Source organism: Fundulus heteroclitus, chromosome 18 (genome assembly GCF_011125445.2).
Source record: "Fundulus heteroclitus isolate FHET01 chromosome 18, MU-UCD_Fhet_4.1, whole genome shotgun sequence".
Taxonomy (NCBI): domain Eukaryota; kingdom Metazoa; phylum Chordata; class Actinopteri; order Cyprinodontiformes; family Fundulidae; genus Fundulus; species Fundulus heteroclitus.
Genome location: NC_046378.1, coordinates 6,567,522 through 6,593,223, shown reverse-complemented (window position 1 = coordinate 6,593,223; position 25,702 = coordinate 6,567,522). Strand labels below are relative to the sequence as shown.

Sequence of the window (25,702 nt, the reverse complement as noted above, 5' to 3'; positions counted from 1 at the left end):
AGTCATCAGCGTTTGCTGGAATAGTCTAACCAGTCAAAAACTGGTTAATAACACTTTTCTGGTATAAAGAAGTTCATAATTGCTAATTAATAAACGAGTTGTTAGTGTTAATCATGCCAGGCTCATAGTCTTTGGATCACAATCATTTGAATTAAATTTGTCATAGCTACTATTTTAATTTCAATGATATATTATTAAATTCAACCATTCATCCATCTGAACCGCTTAACCCCTCATGGGGTCGCAGGGTTGCTGGTGCCTATCTCCAGCGTTCTATTATTAAATTGTAACAGCAAATTCTAATTAATAATAATATTCATAATCAAACAGGTTTGATGACATAACTAGTAGGATTTATCCTACATTAGTAGAATTTTATCTAAATAATTCTGAAATAATCTTCATAAACTCTTGCTAAATTATCAGGAAAGAGAGTAAGCAAGAAAATGTATAGTAAGGTTTTTTATTTTATTTTTATACAGGTTTCTAAAGAGTTTGACAATAAAAACAAAAAAAAAACATGGACAAAAACATAAATATGGATAGCAGTACAGTTGTAACAGAACAATTAATGTGACAGGACCAGTTAGACCCAGATAACATTACTAAACAGGCAACTACAGAGGAAACAGTAATGAGTCAAAGACACTAAAATGCTAACATATAACAAATGCACAGGATTATAACTGATATTTTTGCCCTTTTTTTCTTACTTATCAACCCGCTTTGTATCTGTCATGGCCTTTATGTTATAGTTAGAAGTATTTCCAGAATTTTGAATACTTTTAGTAATGTTTACTTTGCAGAAAAAGTAAGTTTATTTTCACAAAAACAAAATGGATGAGACAAAATGTGTTCTAGATGCTAATAAAAGCAGCCAGATTTGTGAATGTTTAAATTCAATATACCCTGATGTAAAAGTATGAGCTGGTCTCCAAATAAATTTAGAAAAATTGCTACAGAAACCCTGACCACCGCCCTCTCTCCTCACTTTATCAATGCTTCCAACGCTCAGAATTCGGACTCCTGACTCGCTAGGAGGGTGTGTGTCTGAATGCCGTATAATGCTTTTATACCTGAACGTGGGCTATGATAACGAAAGCATGTACGTTTTAACCAGGAGGAGTGCCTTTTATGGCATGGTATTCTTTTTTCTATAATTTTAGAGTATTTATGCATTGGCTATGGTTCTCTGTGACTATTTGTAGGGATGCATACGTTCAGGTTGACAATACGGCTGTCCTCAACAAGTTCTTTGTCATATGTTTATTCTTGTTCGTTGATGAAATTTTGAAAAGGATCATGAAACCGAAAACAAAATAATGTGATTCCAAGAGAAGAAGAAAATAGTAACACAGGAAAAAAGCTAACACCAGAAAGTATAGAGGTAGACAGCAAAAAACAATAAACTGAATCACCTTAATTACTGTTATATCACTCTTTACAAAATTGCAATTGTGTGTATACAATATTTAGTAGGATTTTATCATTTAAATAATTATTAAATAATCTTCAGAAACTCTGGCTAAATTATCGGGAAAGAGAATAAACAAGAATATGTAAAGTAAGGTTTGTCTGTTTATTTTTATATTAAAGTCAAGAGCAAAAATAGGAAAAAAAAAATTTTATGTGGATAGCAGTACAGTTATGATAACAGAACAAAGAATTGATGTGACAGGACCAGTTTGACCCAGATAACATTACTGAACAGACTACTATAGAGGAATCAGTAACGAGTCAAAGACACTAAAATGCTAAAATGCTTACACATAACAAAAGCACAGGATTATAACTGTGATATTTTTGCATATAAAACTGCTTTGTATCTGTCATGGTCTTGATGTTATAGAAAGAAATATATATTTTCAAGAATTTTGAATACTTTTAGTAATGTTTGCTTTGCAGAAAAAGTATGTTTAATTTGACAAAAACAAAATGGTTAAGAAAAAATGTGTTCTAGACACTAATAAAAGCTGCCAGATTAGTGAATGTTTAAATTCAACACACCGTGATGTAAAAGTATAACCCTGTCTCCAAACAAATTTAGCAAATGGCTACAGAAACCATGACCACCGCCCTCTCTCCTCACTTTATCAATGCTTCCAACACTCAGAATTCAGACTCCTGACTCGCTAGGAGGGTGTGTGTCTGAATGTCGTATAATGCTTTTATACCTGAACGTGGGCTATGTTGACGAAAGCATGTACCATTTTAACCAATAGAAAAGTTCAACTTCAAAGTTCAACCCCAAGAGGGCAGCACTAAGATGGAATTAAGACAAATTAACTAAACAGGCTCACGTAAAAATGTAAAACAAATTGCACAGTAACATTAAAGTAGCACCAATTTATACAGTTTATTTCCAAAAAGTTGATTTTGAGGTGAATTACACTTCGAGTTTAATCTTAATCAGATGACAGTCACAATCTTAGGCTGAGATCTGAATGATGCTGTCTCAATTATTCCATCAGTCAACCCTTTTCCAATTGTATCATTAAATGGGCATTCTGCGCATCTCAGGATGTTTGAATTAGTTAATCTGTTAACTGTAAGATAAACCTTCTCTGACTGTTCTATTTTCTCCAAGAAACATCACATAATGTCATCTTTAAATCAAAACCCAAACTTATTTCCTGATCATTATACACATGACTTATCATTCAACAGTTCTACGACTATAATAGCAAGAAAAGACTATGACTATCGCTGTCAAGTAAACCTGGTCAGTATGCTCTAGACCTGATACAGCGGGAGGTTTAGGAATACTGTGCCATGGGGTGATTGGTCCAGGGAGGCAAGTTGGACAGCTTCTCCTCAGTGGCTTGTTTGATGGGCCATCCCCAGGCTTTGAAGAATCCAGTCAGATTCATGTTCACAGCTTTGGAGAAAGTCTCAGCATATAGGTTCATCTTCTTATCGTTGTCCCTGGGACAGTTGCTCATGTCGTGGTAGTCAGCAAACACCTTCTTGAAGGCAGCCCAGCCAAACCTTTCCTGGAGCTACAAAGAAGAAAAAAGTTACAACTGTGCTGATGTGACCTCAGATGTAAGCGAAGAGGGTCTGTTGGTTTTCAGCTATTATTTTGTTGTAATTTGATTAGTTAGGGAGAACAGGGTTAGAAAAAGCTGATGATCTATAATCTTTAATGCCAGTGATCCTGTTTACATTAGCTCAGCAATGCATTACATCGGTGACGAAACAAAGCGTGCTAAATTTTCTGTCTTGATTGCACAATGCACAAATCGTTCATCTATTACTACAACTACAAATTTACCTATTTGATTACGAACACTGAAGCCAAATTTGACTCCATTTAACGCTGCAGTATTTTAATCAGGACGTCATTTGTTGTTTGCTTTTCTAACCTGTAAGTATGTCTCCAGGGCAGTCCAAACTTTCCAGTGACTGAGTTTCCTGCCTTGTTGAACGTATTTCTCTACACATCTCTTCCGGCTTGCAGGGGTCACAGAGGGATGAGCCTAGATTAAAGATGTTGATTTCATTTTAAATAAAGGAAACACATGTTCACACCATGTTCCTAGTACTTCTGAACTGTTGCTCCTGCCCATTTTATATTGATGGGGTGGATATAATTAATACATTTTGTCCACTAACTCATAACACCATCTAAAATGCTTGTTGGATTTTGTGATACAGATTGAAGACAAAATTATCTTAATTTATTAAAATAAGACACTGCCACAATTTAAATGTAACAGTAATACTAGATGCAATATATGAAAGGTGAAGAAATTATATCACATTACAGTTATACAGTTTTTCTGTATAACTGTAATGTTATACAAACATTGAAGCCAAATTTGACTCCCTTTCACTCTGCAGTATTTTCATCAGGACGCAGTGGCCCGACTAGCTCAGTCGGTATAGCATGAGACTCTTAATCTCAGGGTCGAGCCCCACGTTGGGCGATTACATTATCTTTAAGGGGGAGTGGTGGCCGAGTGGTTAGACCACAGAGCTTCGGTCCCAGAGGTTCTTAGTTCAACTCCCGCAAGCTGCCATCCTGGGTCCCCTGAGCAAGACCCTTAACCACACAGTAGCAGCCTACTGCTCCTCAAGGGGATGGGTTAAGATGCAGAAGTGAATTTCTCCATTGTGAGATCAATAAAGTTCAATTATTATTATTATTATTCTTATTATACAGAAGTGAATTTCTCAATTGTGCGATCAATAAAGTTGAATTATTGTTATTATTGTTAGTATTATAAAGTTTTTCTATCAGATGATGAACAATTAACATCTCAAAAAACTCTGGAAGCATTGAAGTCTCATATATCCTTGCCATGTTTGTTTTAATGCTTCTGACCCACATGCAAAACGCTCTCAGAAGAAGGGAGGAAAGTGAGGTAATGTCCTGTTTTTGAAATTACCTTCATTGGACCATTAAATCCCTTCCCGCTTGTCGGGGCCGCGGTTGTCTCTTCACCTGCCCCCGCTCGGCCGCGTTTGCCTTACAACCCCCCCCGCTCGGCCGCGTTTGTCTTAAAACAAACCGCCGCCCCCCCCCCCCCCCCCCAACCCCCCCCCCACACCCCGACGCTCCGAGGGGTCCTGGTTTTCCCAAATGAAAATATGGTCACCCTAGTAGTGTCGGTGATTTTTCCAGAATTTTCCCCAAGTCCCTTTTTGAATAACTGTGCCTGTGCAAGACCGTCTTACCTTGCTCTTCCGCTCCTCAGGGGTATAGCTTGAAAAAATCTCACTTTGGTCTTATTTCTTTCTACTGAGGTCGTCGTCTTCTTTTCATACTTGTATGCAGTTTACTTCTTGTGACTCTCAGCCATGTTCAGAGTCTACGGTAAGAGCTACAATGAACGGCTAACACCGAAGCTAACCGCTAAGCTAACTGGATACATAAACACTAGAAGTGCGGATGCACAACCAGCAAGCGGAAACTAACAAGGAACGGGCACACACACTGCCGTTACGTGAGTGCATCTGAATGATTTCCATGTGGGACAACCAACAGTTAAGGGCGATACCCCCGGAACTGGTGGGACACATGGGGATGATGACTTTGACTTAGGGCTGGACGATATAGAAAAAAAGCTTATCGATAAAAAAAAAAATCCATATTGATCGATATCGATAATTATTGAAAATATTTAAAACCATATTTTATGTGCAGCTCTGCCTGGACATTTTATGATATTGCTAAATGATTTAATTTTAATAAAGAACCAAAACACAGAATATCAATTAAATCTTTATTTAACCAACTTTTGTTAACCATAACAGAATTTTTTTTGTTTTAATAACTTAAGACCTGATTTATGTTATTAAATAATGACAAAGAATAAACTATAGTAACCAGTAAAATGACCAAAATAAATATACCAAATAAATAAATAAAATTGCCTATTTAGGTGGAATAGTACACTAGTTACTTCTCAGGTTTCATAATTGAAAGGCTGACGAAGGGCTGAGGTCCGAGGTTCTGGCGTGGGAAGACGCAGAATGCAGCTCATTTTGCACTGATTCCCGGTACTAGTTGCACAATTTAGGGAGCGCTGTTAGAGAAACTTGCGTCCCGGAACTTTATATCGCGCGCGGATCAAGAGTGGCAAGTAATTTTTGAAGCCAGGTTTTTCAGCTGCAGACAACAGCAGCATATTCGGGGAGTCGCGCGGGGCTGACACAGCTCGGGCTGCTGCGGTAGTGAGCGGCTGATCGGCTTACGTGATGAAACAAGTTTGTTGCGTTACCAGACTTTGTTTTTACCGGTTCCTTGCAAGTTTTACAAATCACTGGTTTATTTCTGTCAGATTGGCGAACTAGTAAAACCCCGTTTTGGGACCGTTTCCTCCGCCGCTCCTTGCTGCGACATATTCTCGTGCTTTGTGTTGTGGTTTGAGAGGGCGGCGCTTTGTGACGGCGTGCCTGGGTCCGCGATTACGATTGGTTGAGAGGAAGTAGTGACTGTAGCATCAGCTAATATGATAGGCTGAAAGGAAGGAAGGAAAACTGTTTCTATATCAAAGTTTTTTCGACCCTATTTTTTCCTATCGCGGCACACATCTATCGATCGATATATATTGTTATTGAATTATCATCCAGCCCTACTTTGACTATTCCCTGCCATTTGGACCGAATGGATTGGTCAGAGTTTTTACAGACCTCCAGCTTTGACAGAGATCACATTTTTTAACTTCCTTTTTCTGAATACATAATGTATTGACTACTGTCAGGATGGAGGGACCATTTTACCCAGTATAACAAAAAGTATTGAGTAAGGGGTGTGTGTGTGGAAACACCAGTACCAAACAGCTGCTCCACACTGCCCTCTGGTGACCACCTGAAAGAACAACAACACAACCCTGGACTCTTGACAATCCTGGGGTGTTGCTAAAGAAAACACTGGTCTGTACAGGTGCTGTAAAATCAAGAAATGTCCTGCTCCCATCCCAAGTATAAGATTATTGCCCTGATCACAGCATTTCCTTTAATAGTTTAACAAAACTCACCTTGTGATATTTATTAGTTGTTTGTCTTATAGTTTGTGAGCTGCAGCCTCAGTTGTATTGCTCAGTTTTTAACAATCAAAGTCTAATTGCTCATGCATGGCTTATAACATTTTATTACTGCTGTTTTGGAAAAAGGAGAACAGCTATTTGTGAAAGATTTGTCTGGGTCCCCCCTAGTAATGTTGGATTTGTCCTGTCGGGTGTTGTGGCTGATGTGGGGTTGCCTGGGTTTTGGGGGTGTGGGGAGCACCCGGGGTGGGGTGTCTGGTGGGTCTGGCACTGGGGTCTGTGGCCCCCGCCGGGGTGGGGCTTTGGGGGCCTCCAGGGTGACCTCCGGCAGCTCCATGCGATGTTCTTCAGGAGTCTGTTCCGGCAGGTGTGGATTACTGGCCTTGTAGCTGTGCCGTTCCTGGGTAGGTCTGGGGTGGGCATGGGGTTCTTGAGATATGCCACCTCCTGACAGGGCCTCAGGGGCTTGGCTCTTGGAGAGTAGGTCCCTGGGGTTCTGGGCCGGTGTATGCTCAGGTGTCTGGCCCGGGGGTCTTTGATGCACTAGTGGACCTGGGGGCCTGTTAAGCTGGTTGGGAGTTTGGTTCCTAACATCTCAATGCAGGTGCCCCTCTTCAGAGAGTGCATTCTGCTGGTGGGGGATGTGCAGAAGGGAGTGTGGGGTGAACTCAGCCTGATTGTCTATTGTTGTATGTGGTCTGGGAGTTGTTCGAATGGTGGGGTAGATGTAAAAAAAAAAATTTTCTTCTGGGGTGGGAATCCTTGGATGGCTCTTTATCTGAATCCAGCTCGCTATCTCGGTTCTGGTCTGAGACTATTCTCAATACTGATCCTGTCTGGAGGTCAGGGGTTCTGTATGGTTCCGGCGGCCTGGTTGACAGGAGTTGTTATGCGGGAGAGTGGTCAAGGTCTTTTGGTGGGTTCAGGTCCTGGTTGTGTGGGCTCTCCTGCAGGGCCATAAGATCAGGGGGTCAGGGTAGTCCCGGGGGAGTTTGTTCTGGTATACGGTTGGTTCTAAGCCCTCAGTGTTTGCCTCAACCCTTGTGCCTTGCAGATTTTGGTGGTGCTGCTGGTGGTGCCTCCCTCTTCGGCTGGGTTTTGGAGAACTAGGGTGCCTATTGGGGTAGTACTCTTTAGTGTTGTTATCACAGGCGTTGGTTATTTGTACCTGTGATACTCTTTTGATTGTTTTTACAGTTCTTTCTTTATCTCTTTCTGCAGGTGTAGAAGCAGACTACAAGGATGTTATATTACACTTTCTTTTTCCTCTGCTCTATTCTTATCACCTTTTTTCCCTTTAACCTTTTGTCTCATCTTTCTCTCTTCCATTCTTTCTCTTTTACCTTTACATTTTTGTGTCCATTGAATTTGAAATAATCCCAAAATAATATCCAATAAAAAATGTTTGCATACGCATGTTGGGCTCTCTTTGGCATCAAGAAACCAATTCTTAGTGCTACACTACCAGACAGGACATTACATTTTTTCTTCCCTAACCAGAAACAGAAATGGGTTGGTGAGAAAAACTAATGTGCTCACCAACTTGCAGAGTTGTTTAACCTCTCCCTACAGCTCTCCATGATCCCTTTCTGCAGATTTCCTCCATCATTGTGCCTGTGCCCAAAAAACAACCATCACCTGCCTAAATGTTTACCATCCTGTTGCTCTGACCCCAGTCATCATGAAGTGCTTTGAAAGGATCCTCCGGAAGCACATCAAGGACGCCAATCCTGCTGGCAATGCACTGTTTGTGCACTGTTAATTCTTATCAGATGCTAAGGACTATTTCCACACTTTTTAGTTTATCAGGGGGTGTTGTTGGTGCATTAAACTTAAACAGCATGTCTTGATTTGTCTCTGTATTTGATGTGTGAATTCCGGTGTCCCACCAAAATTACATTATGGTTAGATAAATCGCATATGTTTAAACTGTAATGAAGTATTAGGGAGTCTTTATTGTCCTTGTTTATTAAAACAGATGCCTAGGAATAAAAATAATAGATGAAATTCATGTCTGAATACGTCTTCATAAAATTAAGCCTCTGTGAACTGGTTTCTGATTAAAAAAATAAAAGTAACCTTAGCTCTGTTGAGTCCCAGCACCTCCTCATGCACATACACCGACCACAGGTTACATGTGGCCTCTGTAGTGTGGGGTTGAAACTCCAAGCAGCTTCTCTGTTGATTATGTCCCAGCTCATGAGTTTCCCCCCACAGACCTTTGGTCCGGGCATCTTCTGGTTTGAACAGCTCAGCTCCAATAGAAGAGTGCATCATAATCGGATAACCTGAATGCAGCCAACCTGGGAAGAGAAAAAAATTAGTCCATCCTGGTTTATATGTAACTAATTTAAAAACTTTAAAATCTTTCTTTTCTTCAGCCAGCGGCTTTTCTCACAGCAACAGTGTTGCTGTTTCTTATGTTGAATCCCCACCCAACATTTATTTTCAATTATTAATTAAATGCTTTTGAGTCATAAAAGACGGCTAACTGGAGCTGTTCAGAAAAAGAAGTCTATTCACGAACTCCCAAAGCAGATGTCAGCAGAATCGTGTAACACGATTCGTGTTACACACGTTTTATTGCTGTAGGGTACCAAGATCGTTTATGTAGCACTGAAAATAAACAAAGGTCTGTGTCTTCGTGGACTGCTCCATGTTAGGACTAAGTAAACGGCTGGCTAAACAAGAATTTGGTACCACTTTGGATCTTTGCTTTATGCACAGCTCTCACTCAGATCCTGGTTCTGGTCCTCTCTTTGACAATGTTCTGCCAGGCAGTGAAAGTAGAGACTTTCTATGCCTAGTGCTGGACCCCTCTGCCCTTCAGTGTGCTTGAATTGTTTCTTATCTGAGAGGGACTCATACCCCACCCCCCATTTCCCAACCTTGCATCCTTCTCCTCCTTCTACATTGAAAAAATATTTTTTCCTAAACTTGCCCTCTGTGTAATATTGGCTCTCAGATGTCACGTTCACAGTGTTCTTTTGCTCTGTGTTAAAAGCGTTTTTGTGATATGTTTTATCAAACAGTATAACAAACATGTACAAAACAATTTCACCATTTTTAATGTTTTGTTTTGAAAAATGTGTCTTAAAGAAAAGTGTGTCGCCTTGTTAGTTTATACTTTTACTTTAACAAATTTTTCTGCAAAAACCTTCAATATAAAACTTAAAATTTGCATTTGCTTTATGTTGTGTGTACTAAACTTTTAAAATGCATATTTATCACTTGTTTGAACTTATTGTTAAAATTTGCCATGGATTACAAGAAATTCCTTTAGAACTATTTTTCTTCATCTCATCCATCTATGTAAGTACATACTGCTTTTTTTTGTTATGTATTTTTCGTTTAAATTAATGAACTGCCAACACTGCATTCACAGAGCAGACAGCATCAAAAGGGACAACAGTTATTTTTCTGTCTCTTCACATGAATCCAGTCCCCAAAGAAATATAGAAGTTTAAAAACAAGAACTACCAATCTGCTACTAGAGTCCAACTTTTAAATCAGAACTCTACCCATATTGTCACTTTTTTAAGCCCTTTAGGTTTGGCTCTTTTGATGCTTTTCTTATTAGCTTAGTCATATGTTACTTTCAAACATTTTTTGTTATTGAATACTGAAGAAAGTTTTTTTGATTAATTGCATGTATGAAATACAGGGGTTGGACAATGAAACTGAAACACCTGGTTTTAGACCACAATAATTTATTAGTATGGTGTAGGGCCTCCTTTTGCGGCCAATACAGCATCAATTCGTCTTGGGAATGACATATACAAGTCCCGCACAGTGGTCAGAGGGATTTTAAGCCATTCTTCTTGCAGGATAGTGGCCAGGTCACGACGTGATGCTGGTGGAGGAAAATGTTTCCTGACTCGCTCCTCCAAAACACCCCAAAGTGGCTCAATAATATTTAGATCTGGTGACTGGGCAGGCCATGGGAGATGTTAAACTTCACTTTCATGTTCATCAAACCAATCTTTCACCAGTCTTGCTGTGTGTATTGGTGCATTGTCATCCTGATACACGGCACCTCCTTCAGGATACAATGTTTGAACCATTGGATGCACATGGTCCTCCAGAATGGTTCGGTAGTCCTTGGCAGTGACGCGCCCATCTAGCACAAGTATGGGGCCAAGGGAATGCCATGATATGGCAGCCCAAACCATCACTGATCCACCCCCATGCTTCACTCTGGGCATGCAACAGTCTGGGTGGTACGCTTCTTTGGGGCTTCTCCACACCGTATCTCTCCCGGATGTGGGGAAAACAGTAAAGGTGGACTCATCAGAGAACAATACATGTTTCAAATTGTCCACAGCCCAAGATTTGCACTCCTTGCACCATTGAAACCGACGTTTGGCATTGGCACGAGTGACCAAAGGTTTGGCTATAGCAGCCCGGCCGTGGATATTGACCCTGTGGAGCTCCCGACGGACAGTTTTGGTGGAAACAGGAGTGTTGAGGTGCACATTTAATTCTGCTGTGATTTGGGGAGCCGTGGTTTTATGTTTTTGGATACAATCCGGGTTAGCACCCGAACATCCCTTTCAGACAGCTTCCTCTTGCGTTCACAGTTAATCCTGTTGGATGTGGTTCGTCCTTCTTGGTGGTATGCTGACATTACCCTGGATACCGTGGCTCTTGATACATCACAAAGACTTGCTGTCTTGGTCACAGATGCGCCAGCAAGACGGGCACCAACAATTTGTCCTCTTTTGAACTCTGGTATGTCACCCATAATGTTGTGTGCATTGCAATATTTTGGGCAAAACTGTGCTCTTACCCTGCTAATTGGACCTTCACACTCTGCTCTTATTGGTTCAATGTGCAATTAATGAAGATTGGCCACCAGGCTGGTCCAATTTAGCCATGAAATCTCCCACACTAAAATGAAAGGTGTTTCAGTTTCATTGTCCAACCCCTGTATCTATAAAAAAAGGAACAATAAGTAATAATGACACCTAGAGGTTAAAATCGGAACAACACATACACAATGCCTTTCACGGAGATCCACCATTTACTCAACGGTCCATTGATGCACTGGATTTTTTCTTACACAGGATAGATATATGATGTTGTATTCTGTTGTATTTCGGGTCTCCTTCTCTTACTGGCTTCCATGTTAGCAGGCTGCTGTGCTTTTGCTAAGATAAAATACCTCTAGGTTTACAAGGAGAAAACTTGCCAAAGACATTGTTGATGGAGCGGACTGGTTGTTTATAGGGAATGTTACTTCCATCCCAGGTGACAAATGAGAATGAGTTAGATTGATTTTACAGTAAGTACCTTAATTATTTCTCGTTTAAAAATAATTTTTATACTGATCACAACAATCAAAACATTTAAAAATTTGATAGAAAAGCATCCGTACCTGCAGAAATCTGCACATCAGCCACGATGCGTTCCTTGCGGATGAATTTTTGTGGAATGACAGCTAGATCTGAGACACCCTTCATGATACCATTCCAGAGTTTTTCCACCTCCTTAGGCCTCTCCAGTTCACGAATGATGTGTGACGGTACGGTGAGGATGATGTTGTCAAACTCCATCTCTGCCCACGGTGCCGGAGCTCGACGCAGAGAGGACCAATCAGCTGGCTTTGTTACACCTGAAGAAAAACGAGGCTAGATATTGTCATAAATCTTAGGAATATCAGTCATAGAATGGAGTACAGTTGCAAAAGTTTGCAAATGTTACAAATTCGAATACAAAACTGTACACAATAAACATATCTGCCATGAAACTTATTTTAGCAACCATTCACTCTATAAGTCAGCTTCTCTCGTGAGCTAATTCAAATTGTTTAGTGCTTTTATAGTTATTGGAAATATTGCACATTAGGACATTGTAAATGAAAAAAGGTGGATGACTGATTTATGCTTTAAATCCAAATTTCCCCAAAACTCATCTTCCTGATCACAACGTACTCCACTGCCACAAGAATTCCCCTCCTGGCTGACTTTCCTGTCAGTCAAAACAGGGATTCTTTTAGACACAGCAGCTCAGAAACTTTACTAATGAACGGGCTTTGCAGCCTTTTACTCAGTCCTGGATTCATGGTTAATCTTGTGAAATCCCCACGTTTAATTTGTTATGTACCAATGTCTGGAGCACATTATTGAAATCATTCACCTGTTTGGCAAGTTCAAGCGTTTGTCTCTCAAAAGCACTTTATGAATTTCCTGTTTCCTTTGCTCTGTTATGTCTGTGTAGTGTATATGGTTAATAATATATATTAGAAAATATTTTGGTACTGTAATATTAAATCAGAAATCAATTAGGATTACCAACACGATTTCTTTGTCAGAATGAGAGTTTGTATCAAATTTTTGATTACGGTCCTCAAAATTCGTAACTCACATTCAATTATTACACGAAAAATCAGATGATGATGGTGTTGATGTTTCTAAAAGGTTAAGTTACAACATTTTAGTGAAATGGTTCACCTGTGACTCCAGCTACTTATCCCTGCCTCTCTCACCACTCCCTGCCAGGCGGTGCCTCTCTACTCACCGCCTGCTTATGGACTCCCCAGTGTTTTTGTTGCACCGCCTGCTGATCCTGTTCTCCTGTGGTCACCCTGCCTTAACTAGATTTACTTTCTAGTGCTTGTGCACCGCCTGCTTCTTGTTTAGATCTAGTGCCTGTCCTGCCCTCTGGGAATTCATCAGCTGTTCTCCTGGTCATTTGCTTGTGCTCCACACTTGGTTTATAACTCTGTTCCCCGTCTATAGAAGGGGAGTTGACAAGACACATAAATATACTGGGATATGTAATCTGATTCTATTTCTTCAGATCATGCTTCTAAACTTTGAAAAATGGAGGCACTGCTATGAAAGTATAAGCCCATTTAAAATGTTAAAGTTGATGTTCCTACATGTTTTTACCTGTGTTTACTTTGCAAGAGACCATTAACATGTGAAAAGACAGAAACAGATGTTTCCAACAGAATGCACGCAATATATCACAGGATTGAGGAACAAGGTGCATTTACCCTCTCTTCTATGGTGGAAAGTCTGTCATTATGCTTTATTATTATAGACAGACTTTACATTGGTGTCTTCATTCAAAAACAAACACAGTAAGTCACCACTGAAATAAAATACATGAAAAAGTAACCAGTGGTCTCAATGTTTTAGAAAGTTACCAAGCAGCCAATGGATGTGATGTAAACAGTAGATCAGAAATATCAGAGCTCATCACAGGCATTAGATTCCCCAAATATCATCATATGGAGCATGAGCAGAAGGTGACACTCACCAGACTTGTAATAGGGAGCAGACACAGCCTTTTGGACCACAACCTCTTCCTCATCCACCTTTACGTCACGTGGAGCCAGCAGGTAGATGAGTCCCCCCCACAAGTTCCACACCTGCATCTTCTCTGATGTAACAGGGAACCTTTTGATGACGTATGGTGCTCTCCATAACTCCTCTTTGTGCAGCGCATCACTTTGGCAGCCTATCTGGATCTTTGGACGACACAGACCGAGAAGTAGTGGGTTGAAAAGAGCATAATGTGCTGCTGTGATTTGTGGCATGACTTTTCTTCCACTGGAAGGTAAGACGCAGCCATGAATTAAAGCACTGATGTATATGGTGACAATAGAATTGTACATTTGATCTGGATATGTGATTTAGCATAATGTTTAGTGGAACAAAAAAAGACAGTAAAGATTTGATTTTATATGCACTACCATCCATCTCCTGTTGACAAGTTTTGGCGGGAAGATAATTTCTGTCTTCATGGCAGGAGAAAGGTACAAGCCCGTACTGATCCACTCCTCATGTTCTGTCACACAAACAGAAGAGTCACTGTTAAGTTCATACTTAGAAAAAAATTAGTCATTTATTGTAGTTGTTCTATAATAATTGTGAGCTCTGACCTCCTGTTTGAGCAGTGATCTTGATCCGTTGGTTCATGACCACAGGTAGTGGTGGGTTATCCTTGATAATGTAGGGCAGAAGCTCCTGCTGGTTTAGGGACACGTCATATATATTTGTTGCCAGGCTGAGGACCATGTGCTCTTTGGGACTCTTTGTGGGCTTCTGCTCACTCACCTTCAAGAAATAGTTCATATAAACACTAGAAGTGTTAAACATCAGTCAAAAGCAACATTTACTACTTGTACTGATGAGTGATGAAAATAAAATTTTAAACTGGTGCCACAGTGCAAGAAAATATTACATTTGCAAAAAACATAGTTGTGCGTAAGTCTTGTTATTCTATAGTTTTTGACTCTCAAGTTTAACTTTTACTCTTTCAGTTATAGGGTAACTTAAATGAAACCATATTCGTTCCGGTTGATTTTGTAATGGAGCTGATGGCTATTTGCAGGGTTTTTAAGACCATATCCACTGGCCAAAAGGATGTTCTTGCTGATCAATATGTGTGGATTTGGCACCTGATGTCTTGACATGAAGTGCCTTACCAAAATATTCATTACCCTTTCAGCATTTGCACATTTTTAGTCAGCAACCACAGTTTTCAATGTGTTTACTAGGGATTTTATTTGATAGATGAACATAAAGTGACAAATCATTGTTAAGTTCAAGTGATTAAAAACAAAAGATCAAAGTGAAAGTTGTGGAGAAGATTAAAACTTGGTCAGGTTATTGAACATATCCCTACCTGTGAATGTTTTAAAGAGCACTGTTCAATCCATCATCTGAAAAAGAGTGGATTACTTTTGTACTCCACAACTCAGCCCTTAATGGAAGACTTGCAAAAAGGAAGTGATTGTTGAAAGAACACCATAAGATGCCTACTTTGAAGTGTGGTGCAAGCCCTGGAGGGGCCAGAGCAAACATGTGGAAGAAGGTGCCTTGCAAAAATGTAACCAAATCTGATCTCTTTGATTATTTCAGAAATATTCTTTAATTCCATGTCCCTGAATATGCCACCCCTATTGTGAACTGTAGTGGAGACTGGATTGGTGGCAGATGTGGGGATACTTTTCTTTACCATGGATATGAAACTTGGTAGTTATTGGAAAGGCTAGATGGAGGTAGAAAAAAGGCAACACTGAAGGACAAAAGGCGATAGAATGGTGGAGTCTATTGAGGAGGTGGCATGTTCGAGTCAAAGTACAGCCCTAAATCAAATGAGAACGTGTGGCAAAGGTGTTTACCGATTCTATCAATATAATATGAAAGAGGTTAAGTTTTTTTTTCACATAGTACATTTGACTTGCAGTTATAAATGCACATAAAAGGTTGTCGACAAACCTTGCAGGTATCCAGCCCTCTTTGTTAAAAAAGAGGGCTGGATACCTAAGCACGCCACACATTTGATGTCTTGCCACTGTAAATTTTCTGAAACAATTAAGAAATATATGCATCCACACGAGAGGACACAGCAGAACTGAAAAGGCTGTAAAAGGAAAGCTGGGCATATTGGTGGCACTGTGACACTGCCAGGGAAACATGCAAAGAAGAAAACAAAAACTAGAATGTGCAGACAACTCATGTGAAGAAAGCACTTTTCCCCCCCAAAAATTCTTGAAAAAACAGTTGCTTCTCAAATTCATGACCATCTCACCCACAATAGTCTCTATGAACAGTTCCAATCTGGTTTTTAAAATAACCTTATTAAAATAACCAATGACCTCCTCATAGCTACAGATTCTGGATTACTAACAATACTCATCCTCCTAGATTTGAGTGCGGCTTTTGACACCATCTCCCACACCATCCTTATCAACTGATTAGCTTCCGTTGAATTATGTTACACCCTTGCACTGGTTTAAATCATATCTCTCTGGCCGTACTCAGTTTGTACAACTCAAAAATGTCGATCCCACTCTGCCCCCCTTTCCTCAGGTGTTCACCAAGGCTCTGTCCTTGGACCTCTTTTGTTCATTATTTACCTTCTCCCTCTTGGCCATATCTTTTGTAAACATAACATCCAGTTCCATTGCTATGCAGATGACGCCCAGCTCTACTTATCCACCAAACCCACTACATCCCTCCCTCCCACCTCCTCATCAAATTGCCTTCAGGAAATCAGATCCTGGTTTTCATTAAACTTCCTCAAGCTTAATAGTGACAAAACTGAACTTCTTCTTATTGGCACCAAATCCATCCTCTCCAAAATAAATGAATTCTCCATCTCCATCGATAATTCATCTGTGTCTCCTGTGTCTCCCTCCCCTCAAGTTAAGAGTGTGGGTGTCATCCTAGATAGCACACTGTCATTTCAGTCCCATATTAATAATATCACTCGGTCAGCATACTTTTATTTATGTAACATCTCTCGCTTACGTCCAACTCTCTCTGGTAACAGTGCTGAAATTCTGGTTCATACCCTGGTTACCTCCCGCTTAGATTATTGCAATTCTCTCCTGTATAGGCTACCTGACAAATCCATTCATAAATTACAACTACTCCTAACTTCTGCTGCCCGTATCATTACCAGAACCCCCTTTATCAGTCACATAACACCTGTCCTGCAGCAACTTCATTGGCTTCCCTTTAAATATCGCATAATTTATAAAATTCTTCTCCTTACATTTAAAGCTATCAATAATCTTGCCCCCAAGTATCTCACCGAGCTCCTTCATATCAAGATTCCCACTCGCTCTCTCAGGTCCTGTTCTTCCATTCAGCTCATCCTTCCACATGCTCGTCTGGTTACCATGGGATGTAGAGCTTTCAGTCATTAAGCCCCATATCTTTGTAACTCTCTGCCCCGCTGCTTTCAACATTCCATATATATAACTACTTTTAAAACTCACTTAAAAACATATCTTTTTAGAGAGGCATACTCTTTATGATTTTTAAATTTAATTTGATTTTAAGGAGCCCATCCTTTCTCCTGTTCTTTTCAATTGTTTCTCTTTGTTTATTCAATTGGATTGGATTGAATGTTTTATTGTTGATTTTGTAAGGTGACCTTGATTGTTGAGAATGGCGCCTATAAATAAAATTCATTATTATTATCATTATTAAGCCTAGCACCATAATGAGGGATCATACAAACATTTACAATTTTTTTCTGTCTTTATGAGGGTCGGTAGGAGAGGAACTGTGTGGAGTATGCTTGATAGAAAGTAACCATAACAAAGGCAATACTTTCCTCTGCATGAATGCAATAGCAGATGGCACACACTGTTATTTTTGAGCGCGATGTGCATGTGGGTTACAAAGAGAGGCAAAGCTACAACATCATCATTTAAGCAAAGATACGCTTGCATGTACGCACGAAAAAAGGAAATTGCCTTTTGAAATGTATCCACTCTGGGATCCGGATTGAGAAAGGCCCCGTCCACACCGTCAGTGTGGACGGGGCCTTAGCTTCTTTAAGATGAGCACCATGCAATGCCGCTCCCTTTGCTATACCTGTTCCTGTCCTACACCTACATTTTTAATGCACTGGAGACACCTTGGGGTTGAGTGGGGAGATTGCTGTCGACAAGCAGTTTGGGTTTCGTACATCCTAGCAAAAACCCCAATTTTAATGCACTTTACACATACACATACACATTCATCGCAACACTTCACAGTACCCAGGCATGCACACAAACACCACAGGGGTGGGAGCTGTGGGACTGTTGGGGGGCACTGTGATGGAGGCAACGTAGGCTGGGTGGGGGCTCCGGGGAGCTTCTCCCTTCTTAGTGTCAGGTGGTCTCATGGCCAGGGGTCGGGGTGGGCCCGGGAGGATCAGTTCCTGGGCTTGGCTTGTGCAGCTGGTGTTGTGGCTGGGTTGGTGGAGTTCAATAGCTACCGTCCAGTGGTGGTCACAGCTAAAAAAAAAAAGTTGGCCTCACTAACTCGTATTCCACAAAAAAAATATTAACTTCACTACCACTAAACCAATGATAAATAAGGAAATAAGCTATCGAAAGCCTCCAGTGGCTGTCACTCAGTCTGTGTCATATGTCTTCAGACAAAGGATGCTGCTTGCAGACACATGGTCCATGACAGACATGTGCAGTTTCAGGGGATAGCTCTACAGCAGAGACAGTAAACTAAATAAAACCTAAGACAAATTAATGTTATGTGGCCCACCTCTGAGATGCCCTGCTTCTTCAGGATGTCAGTCAGAAGGGACAGAATCTCCGTGTAGGAGAACCTGTCATAAGCCTTCACCATTAAGAATGAGGCACAATCTGCTCCCAGTTTCTTAAGGTGCTCCTCATCTTGCTTGGTGAGTTCCCCATTCTCCAGAACATGACCAGCTAAGCGATGCAGAAGATGACGGAAGTGGAAGCTGTTGACCTGGCTTGGATTGGGAGCTTTGTAGACACCTGCTGTTACTGTTTCTTTCAACAAGCTCAAGCCCATTTTGTTCAAGATCTTGTTTCCTGGAACAAAGAAAATTGAAATTAACTTGTAACACCGTAATCTTCACTTTGAATCACATATCAACATTGATCTTATTATTTGTTTTACTGATTTTTCATCTGTGTAATTTTTGTTTCTGGCTTACATACTGTATGTTGGTATTTAGAGTATAATGTAAGCCTTGTGACAATGCAACGTATGCACCACCTTCACAGAGTACAATGATTCTGTTTAGAAGAATGTGAGCCTCAGCGCTGTAGTCAGTTCTGGTGCCCTGCCCACAGAACTTTCTTCTACGTGAGCAAATAACCGTACCTTGATACTGTTAAACCCAATTTATTTATACCCCTGGCAGATTAAGGACTTGTCCACACATAACCGGATATTTAGGGAAAAAAGTGCATTTTTATGCGTTTTGGCCTTTCATCCACATGAAAGATCAAAACCAGTTTTACATCACTGAAAACGATTAGTGGAGATTTGAGATAACCCTGTTTTTGTGTTTAGACATTTGGGTATGCATGGTTTTGGGTTCTACAGTACTTATGTTTTCAGCTTTCAGGTTTGTAGGCATTTGTCCCATTAAAATATTTTCTAAACAATTTCTGTAACTTTCCCTTCTAAACAGTTCCTAAGAAACATGACATAGTTTCTAAAAATCTCATCGGTCAGGTATAAATAAAATAGCTAAAATGTTATGATGATATTGCTAAGTATGTATACTGTTATGTAACACTACTGAAACTTTCCAAAAACCAAGGAGGTTTGAGTGCATGCTTTAAATTGGTCATTGGTTGGAGCTTGGTGAATGACATCATAGTTTAGTATTGGTTATCAGCATAAAAGTCCAACAAATAAAACCACCTTACCTAATATAACCTCATGTCATACTCTATCAATAAAAAACTTTATTAATTTCAGTATCTTTACAGTTTTGTGAGAAAGTGTTTGGCCCCTTTCAGACTTCAACGTGTATCATACCTGAAAAGTCATGCATGGGGTTTTCCCCCTGGTGTGTCGATGCCCAATACCAGGCATGTCCACCAATCAGAAGGCCTCCTCCTTCGGCCACAAAGTTTTGGATCCTCTCAGGATCAATGTTACTGTATGCTTCGCAGACAAAGACACTGAGATCCTGGTTTAACTCTGTTGTCTTACATGTCAACCCTAAATTAGGTAAGGGTTTAATGTCTCGTTCAAACCCAACTACCCCTCTTCTGCCTTGGTCCAACCAATCACATGCATTCTTCCAAAATGATGCCAGTTTCTGTTAGAAAAGAGGGGTTAATTAGAGAAAGAGAGCAAAACGTTTTCTGAACTCTCAGTAGATAACAAGCTAACTGAAACTGTGCATTACACTGTGAACACATAGCTCATATTGTATAAAATTTACTATATTCTATTTTCTGCACCTTGTATTGCAGAAAAGCCTCATGAGTCACCAAAATGACTCGTCCCCGCCCGTAGTAGGTTCCTGCCAGGAACACCTCTCGTTTATCTGTGGTACAGATGGAAAATGCAAGACGGCCATGGACCAAAGCTCCAGAGGGAACTCCTTCTCCCTGAATGTTAAAATCTGAAATCCCTTTCAGCAAGAACTGCAGGTCTTCTTTGAAGTCCATCCCATAACTGTGGGGAGAAGATGAAGACAGAAACAAAGAGCTGATATTGTGAGTGAAAGAAAAACTCATTTTTAAATAACACCAATGTACAAGCTCAACATCAGTAGCTCCTCAAGCATAATATGATATACTGAACAAACACATCTGAAATGTGCATTAAAACCAAAGTTGATACGTACTCTATAGCTTTCCAAGAGGATGGGATCTCAGAATAAATGGGCAGTTTTTCTGCTTTTCCATACTTAGCAGAAAAATGGATCCCTGCCACTCCTGCTACTTTATTCCCTGGAAACTCAAGGATTAGGTTTGCATGCTTGTTCTGTGAAGCCCAATGCCAAGCTTGACCCCCAATCAGCAACCCTCCCCCTGCTTTCATGAAGGCTATCAGCTCTCCTGACTTTGCACCCACTTCGTAGGCATCTGTCACATAAACACTGACCCCATGATCTTTATCAAAGTCCTCCATAAGATTGACTTTGTAGTTGGATCTGTTGAGGTTATCTGCCACTGCCTGTCTTTTTTTCTGCACTCCCAAAGACAGGTTTGCAGACTCCCCTCCTCCCAGCCAGGCCAGAGCATTCTTTACCAGAGCAGGACAGAGGGTCAAGTAGGTCTCATGGCTCAGGACCACAATTCTTCCTCGGCCATACACTGAAGCAGCCGCTAGGATGTGACCGTGGCTGTTTATCACTAAAGGAAAGGCATCTCCTGTTAGCACCAAGTTACAAGGAACACTGGAGTGGTGAAGGTCCAGCTCCTTAATGCCTCTCATCAGGGCCCTGTAGGCATCCTTAGGGTAGGACTGGGTTGTCTGCTTTGACATGTTGGGAAATAAATATCCTCTATAGTTTGGATGAAGAGCCTATGGATGAAAGGAAGGAGTCCCGGAGAGCTTTGTGTCACTGTTTCTTCCTGTAAGAAAAACAAAATACTTATGTTTATAATGCTATCTTATAAATGAATATCATGTAAGTCATGACATTTTTCACATTTTGTTTTCACCATAAAACAACACTCTTAAACAACAGTTTTGGGGGTTGTTGATGACACTTAAAATACAAAGCATTTTCACCATAGAAATTCAGGCTGGTTGTTTGAAGACATTTTAAGTTGATAACTTATCTTGAGAAGTACGTAAGTCTAAGTAAAGAAAAAGTAAAACACCTTTAAACTTTTACACACTTTAGAATTTTGTAGACCTAAAAGGCAGTCTTTGGAACGCAGTTTATGAATCGATTGCAGTTGGTAGAATTGATATGGAATTTTTAAATGAAATAGTGGGACACCAATCAGTTCACTGGTTAAGCTGGAGTCCTTATATTAAAAGTTTCCAATGAGACATCATGGTAAACAATGATAAGAGTTGAGCCAGGTCGCCTGCAACAAAGTATATTATAGTTTTCGGAATGCCACTTGTTAGAAGTTCAAAAGTCCTTTGGTTTGTTTTTACAATGTATTCACAATGTGAATAATAAGAAAAATATTTGGCAAATAAACAGAACAAAAGTGCACGTACTAAATTGGCCAAAATTGTATTACCGACCAAACCTCTTTTCCATCTAGTCCTTATTAAATAAGGCAAAGGCTATAATATTTTAGATTTGAACTTATTTATTTTAAGAGTACCATTCACAACATCAAAATCTGTTATTCGAACTTCAGCACCAGCAAGTATTTGGTTATATCTGTTTTCTTAATAAACCCTGGAGATAGGCACCAGCCACCCCCGCGACCTCATGAAGGTTTAAGCAGGGGTCAGAAAATGGATGGATGGATGGATGGATGGATGGATGGATGTTTTCTTAATCTGCGATGGACTGGGAATCTGTCCAGGATCCACCGCAGCAGCCCTAAGAATCCCACTATAGGGATAGGCGTGCGGGTATGATAATTTATCGATGGATAAATGTGTTCTAAATGTAATGTACATTTGTCTCTAAAATATTAATTTGATTTATGTTTTATGACATTTGTTTTTGATAGGGTGTAAGGATAGATAAATACATCTCCACAATGATTCCTTATTGTTGCTTATTTTAGAGTGTTTGTTATGTAATTTTAACATCCGAAAATAAGATTTAATAAAGATTTAAAATGCTTTTTTTAGCCATTTATTTACAGTTTAATTTGTATTTTTTAAGTTGAAAGTGTTCTTGGGCGTTTCAAAAGGTGTTGTCAAGTAAATTGCGTTATTATTATTATAATTATTATAACGCGGCTAGTACAGGATATAGTGTCACTAGCGCCCCCTTCATTTCCGGAGTGCAACGGTCCCATTTCCATATAAGGTATGAGACTGACAGTGGTCTGTCCCCGCCCCTTTCCGCAGGCAGCAGCGAGGTGTACTTGGCTGAACTCATATAAAGATTACTCCCACTTTCTATGTTAACCCAGTGTAGAGTTTAATCTTTAAATTTGTTGTTTCTTCTTAATTTCTTATTTAGCCTCTTCGTTGAAATGACCGACACAGAGCCTGTTTTACGCGTGTAACAACCTTATGACGCAGCACGGTCGCATCGCGGTAAAACTACCGTGTTGATCCGTCAGCCATCATTTATTTTCCCTCCACAACACAAGTACAAATGTCTTCTTCACGGGCAATACAAAACCACAGCGCCCTCTACAGCCAAAATGCATATAACAGCACTTTCTTCACAGAATGTCTCCAAATCTGCAATAACAAAACAACTGTACTCGTTCTCAAACTGCTTAATACAAAGCAAAAACATAACACATTGATACATAACATAAATCAGTTATTGATGTCCAAATTTCACAAAATGGCGCTTACACCCAGAATGTATAAAAGTTTAGTGTGCCCTTTTCCTCTTGCTCTGTTTCCTGCAGTGTTGTATAAAGCACTGAAATCTCGGAGTCAAGTAAAAGTATAAGTACCTCTCCAAAATATGACTTTGGTAAAAGTCCAAGTCACTGACTAAAATGTTACTTGAGTAAAAGTCTTAAAGTATCTGAAATGTCTTGTACTTAAGTATGAAAATTACCGTAAAAATAGATGTACTCAAGTAATGTAATAAAAAGTAAGAGTAAAAAGTATAACAAAGCTAATGCAGTTCGAATGACATTTTTTAGATTTTGGTAAACTTTGAAGGTCAAATTTACTTAAAATAATATACACAACCAAGTGTTGGAGAAATTTAGGCCAACTTTAGACAGAAAACACAACCTTTTGTAAGCTTTCAGTTTTTCATTCTTCAAATAAGGTCAGTGCTATGCACTTTAAAATTGTACACAACCAAGTGCAGGCAAGATTTAGACAAGGGGGTGCATACTAAGAACATGGTTAAGTATTAAACCGGGCTTAGTGAACCTACAGGAAGTGGTAAACCTGCTGATAGAAACACCTGCAGGCAGGCCAGCTGACAGCTTTGCTAGGGCCCGGGGCAACAGTCTTTTTGCCCCCCCCCCCCCCCCCCCCCCCCCCCTACACCTGCCGCCACCACACCACACACACACACACACACACACACACACACACACACACACACACACACACACACACACACACACCAAAAAAGTCAAATTAAATGTATACTTCATGCCCTGGAAATCTCTGCATTTTATATTTTCAACCCATCTATTGAATTTAGTACACTAGTTGATCTTTACTTCATAAGAGAACAACAAGCACTGCAGACAAAATATGGCCTTTTTTGACCTGCTGTATATCAGCCAGTCCCTAACAAATTATTCCCTTCCATTGCAGGAGGTAGAATATGTTAGATACTTTGGGAATTCTCTGCCCTCTGAATCTGCTGGCAGTTCATTTTCCATTGCTGAGAAAGGCGTCATTAAACGCACAACATTCATTCAATGAGAATCAGTCATTTTTGTTGGCCATAACGTAGGATCGCTAAAATTAACGCTGTGATCTGATTCTGAGCCACTACGCTCAGACTATTCGATCGGGCAGTAAGCCCCTCCACCTGCACTCTGTCTCCTCCTCAAACACACGCTGCTCCCTGGACCTGTTCCTTACTCTTACTCAGCAGCTTTCACCTATTTTAGTGCAAATAATATTTAGTTTCTTAACTGGGACTAGTTTCGTAGTCTAGTATTAATTCTGGAGAGTGGAGTTAAGGGGGGGTGCCTACCTTGTCAATTAAAGGCCAGGCGCATTAGTGACCAAGCCCCGCCCCCGCTGGCGCATAGCAGCGATGAAATGATACAGTGGGAACGCGGAGCGCTTCAAACGGAGGCGCTCCAGGCGAACCTGTGCATGTACGCATGTCTGGCAGAGCCGAACCGACACGCAGGAATTCTAAGTTTTCAGGGGTGCTGAGCTAAGATTTAGGGGTGTTTGAGCACGCCTCTCTGTCTCTCTCTCTCTCTCAATGAGTTACTAAACCAAACATTGAAAATGTATCGGAGTAAAAGTATGCAATTAAGTTCGGAAATATAGTGAAGTAAAAGTAAAAGTTATCACAAAAAATGTATACTCGAGAAAAGTATAAAGTACTCCAAAATATACTTACTGTAAGTACAGTAGTGAAGTATTTTTACTTCGTTACTATACAACACTAGTTTCCTGACTACATTGGGTGATAGAGACATTCAAATGCTTCTTGCCTTTGAATTAAAAACGTACAAAAACAAGATGCATCTTTTCTTTGCATGAGTAGTGTGCTCGCTTTATTGATAATTATTATTATCCACTACATCCCTCCTTATAGCAAGGTGGGACAAGAAAACATAAACAATACCCATGCACACTGAAATAATCACATAATGAATTTAGCAACAATAAAATCAGTACACATCCATGTACAATTCAGTTAAAACAGGCTGAACAACAAATTAAGCCTGATAACCTTTAAAATGTATCTGAATGATGGCCTGGCTAGTAAAAAAGTTTTTCCATCTGTTTGTTCTTGATTTGGGATGTATGAATCTCCTTGATAGGTTCAATATCATTTTAAAACACAGGACATTTCTCAGACCACACAACAAGACATAGGTACCTTTGGTTTTACTTGCGCAAGGGGAGAGGGCTCCAGCGAAACCAGCCACCGTCTGACAAAGGGGCCCCTCCTTTCACAGTCTTTTATTAAGTTAATTTACATACATAGCAGGGAGTTAACATAACTGAACAGATTCCTTATTTGGTTATATACTCAAGTTATTTAAAGCAGATGGCATTAAGTGACAGTACATGTGTGTGTCTGTCTGTCACAGGACATCTTGCAACACAGAACAACACCTCTGTAGAAACCACAGTTTAAAAAAAAACAGGAAATGCAGTCACTTGTCAGTGTTTCCACTGAACTTGCATGAT

General features: G+C 40.1%; 1 protein-coding gene across 1 annotated transcript; it reads right to left on the bottom strand.

Moving 5' to 3' along the window:
- Positions 1-1,609: 1,609 nt before the first annotated feature.
- LOC105933176 (TRPM8 channel-associated factor homolog) lies at positions 1,610-25,405 on the bottom strand. Its single transcript, XM_036149611.1, has 12 exons — positions 25,389-25,405; positions 20,589-21,321; positions 20,200-20,416; positions 19,769-20,054; positions 18,512-18,807; positions 14,386-14,560; positions 14,197-14,291; positions 13,761-13,971; positions 11,872-12,108; positions 8,574-8,797; positions 3,366-3,479; positions 1,610-2,999 (listed from the first exon to the last, which is right to left on the bottom strand). The coding sequence occupies exons 2-12, from the start codon at positions 21,230-21,232 to the stop codon at positions 2,757-2,759; spliced, it is 2,742 nt and encodes a 913-aa protein (XP_036005504.1). The 5' UTR covers positions 21,233-21,321; positions 25,389-25,405; the 3' UTR covers positions 1,610-2,756.
- Positions 25,406-25,702: the final 297 nt, after the last annotated feature.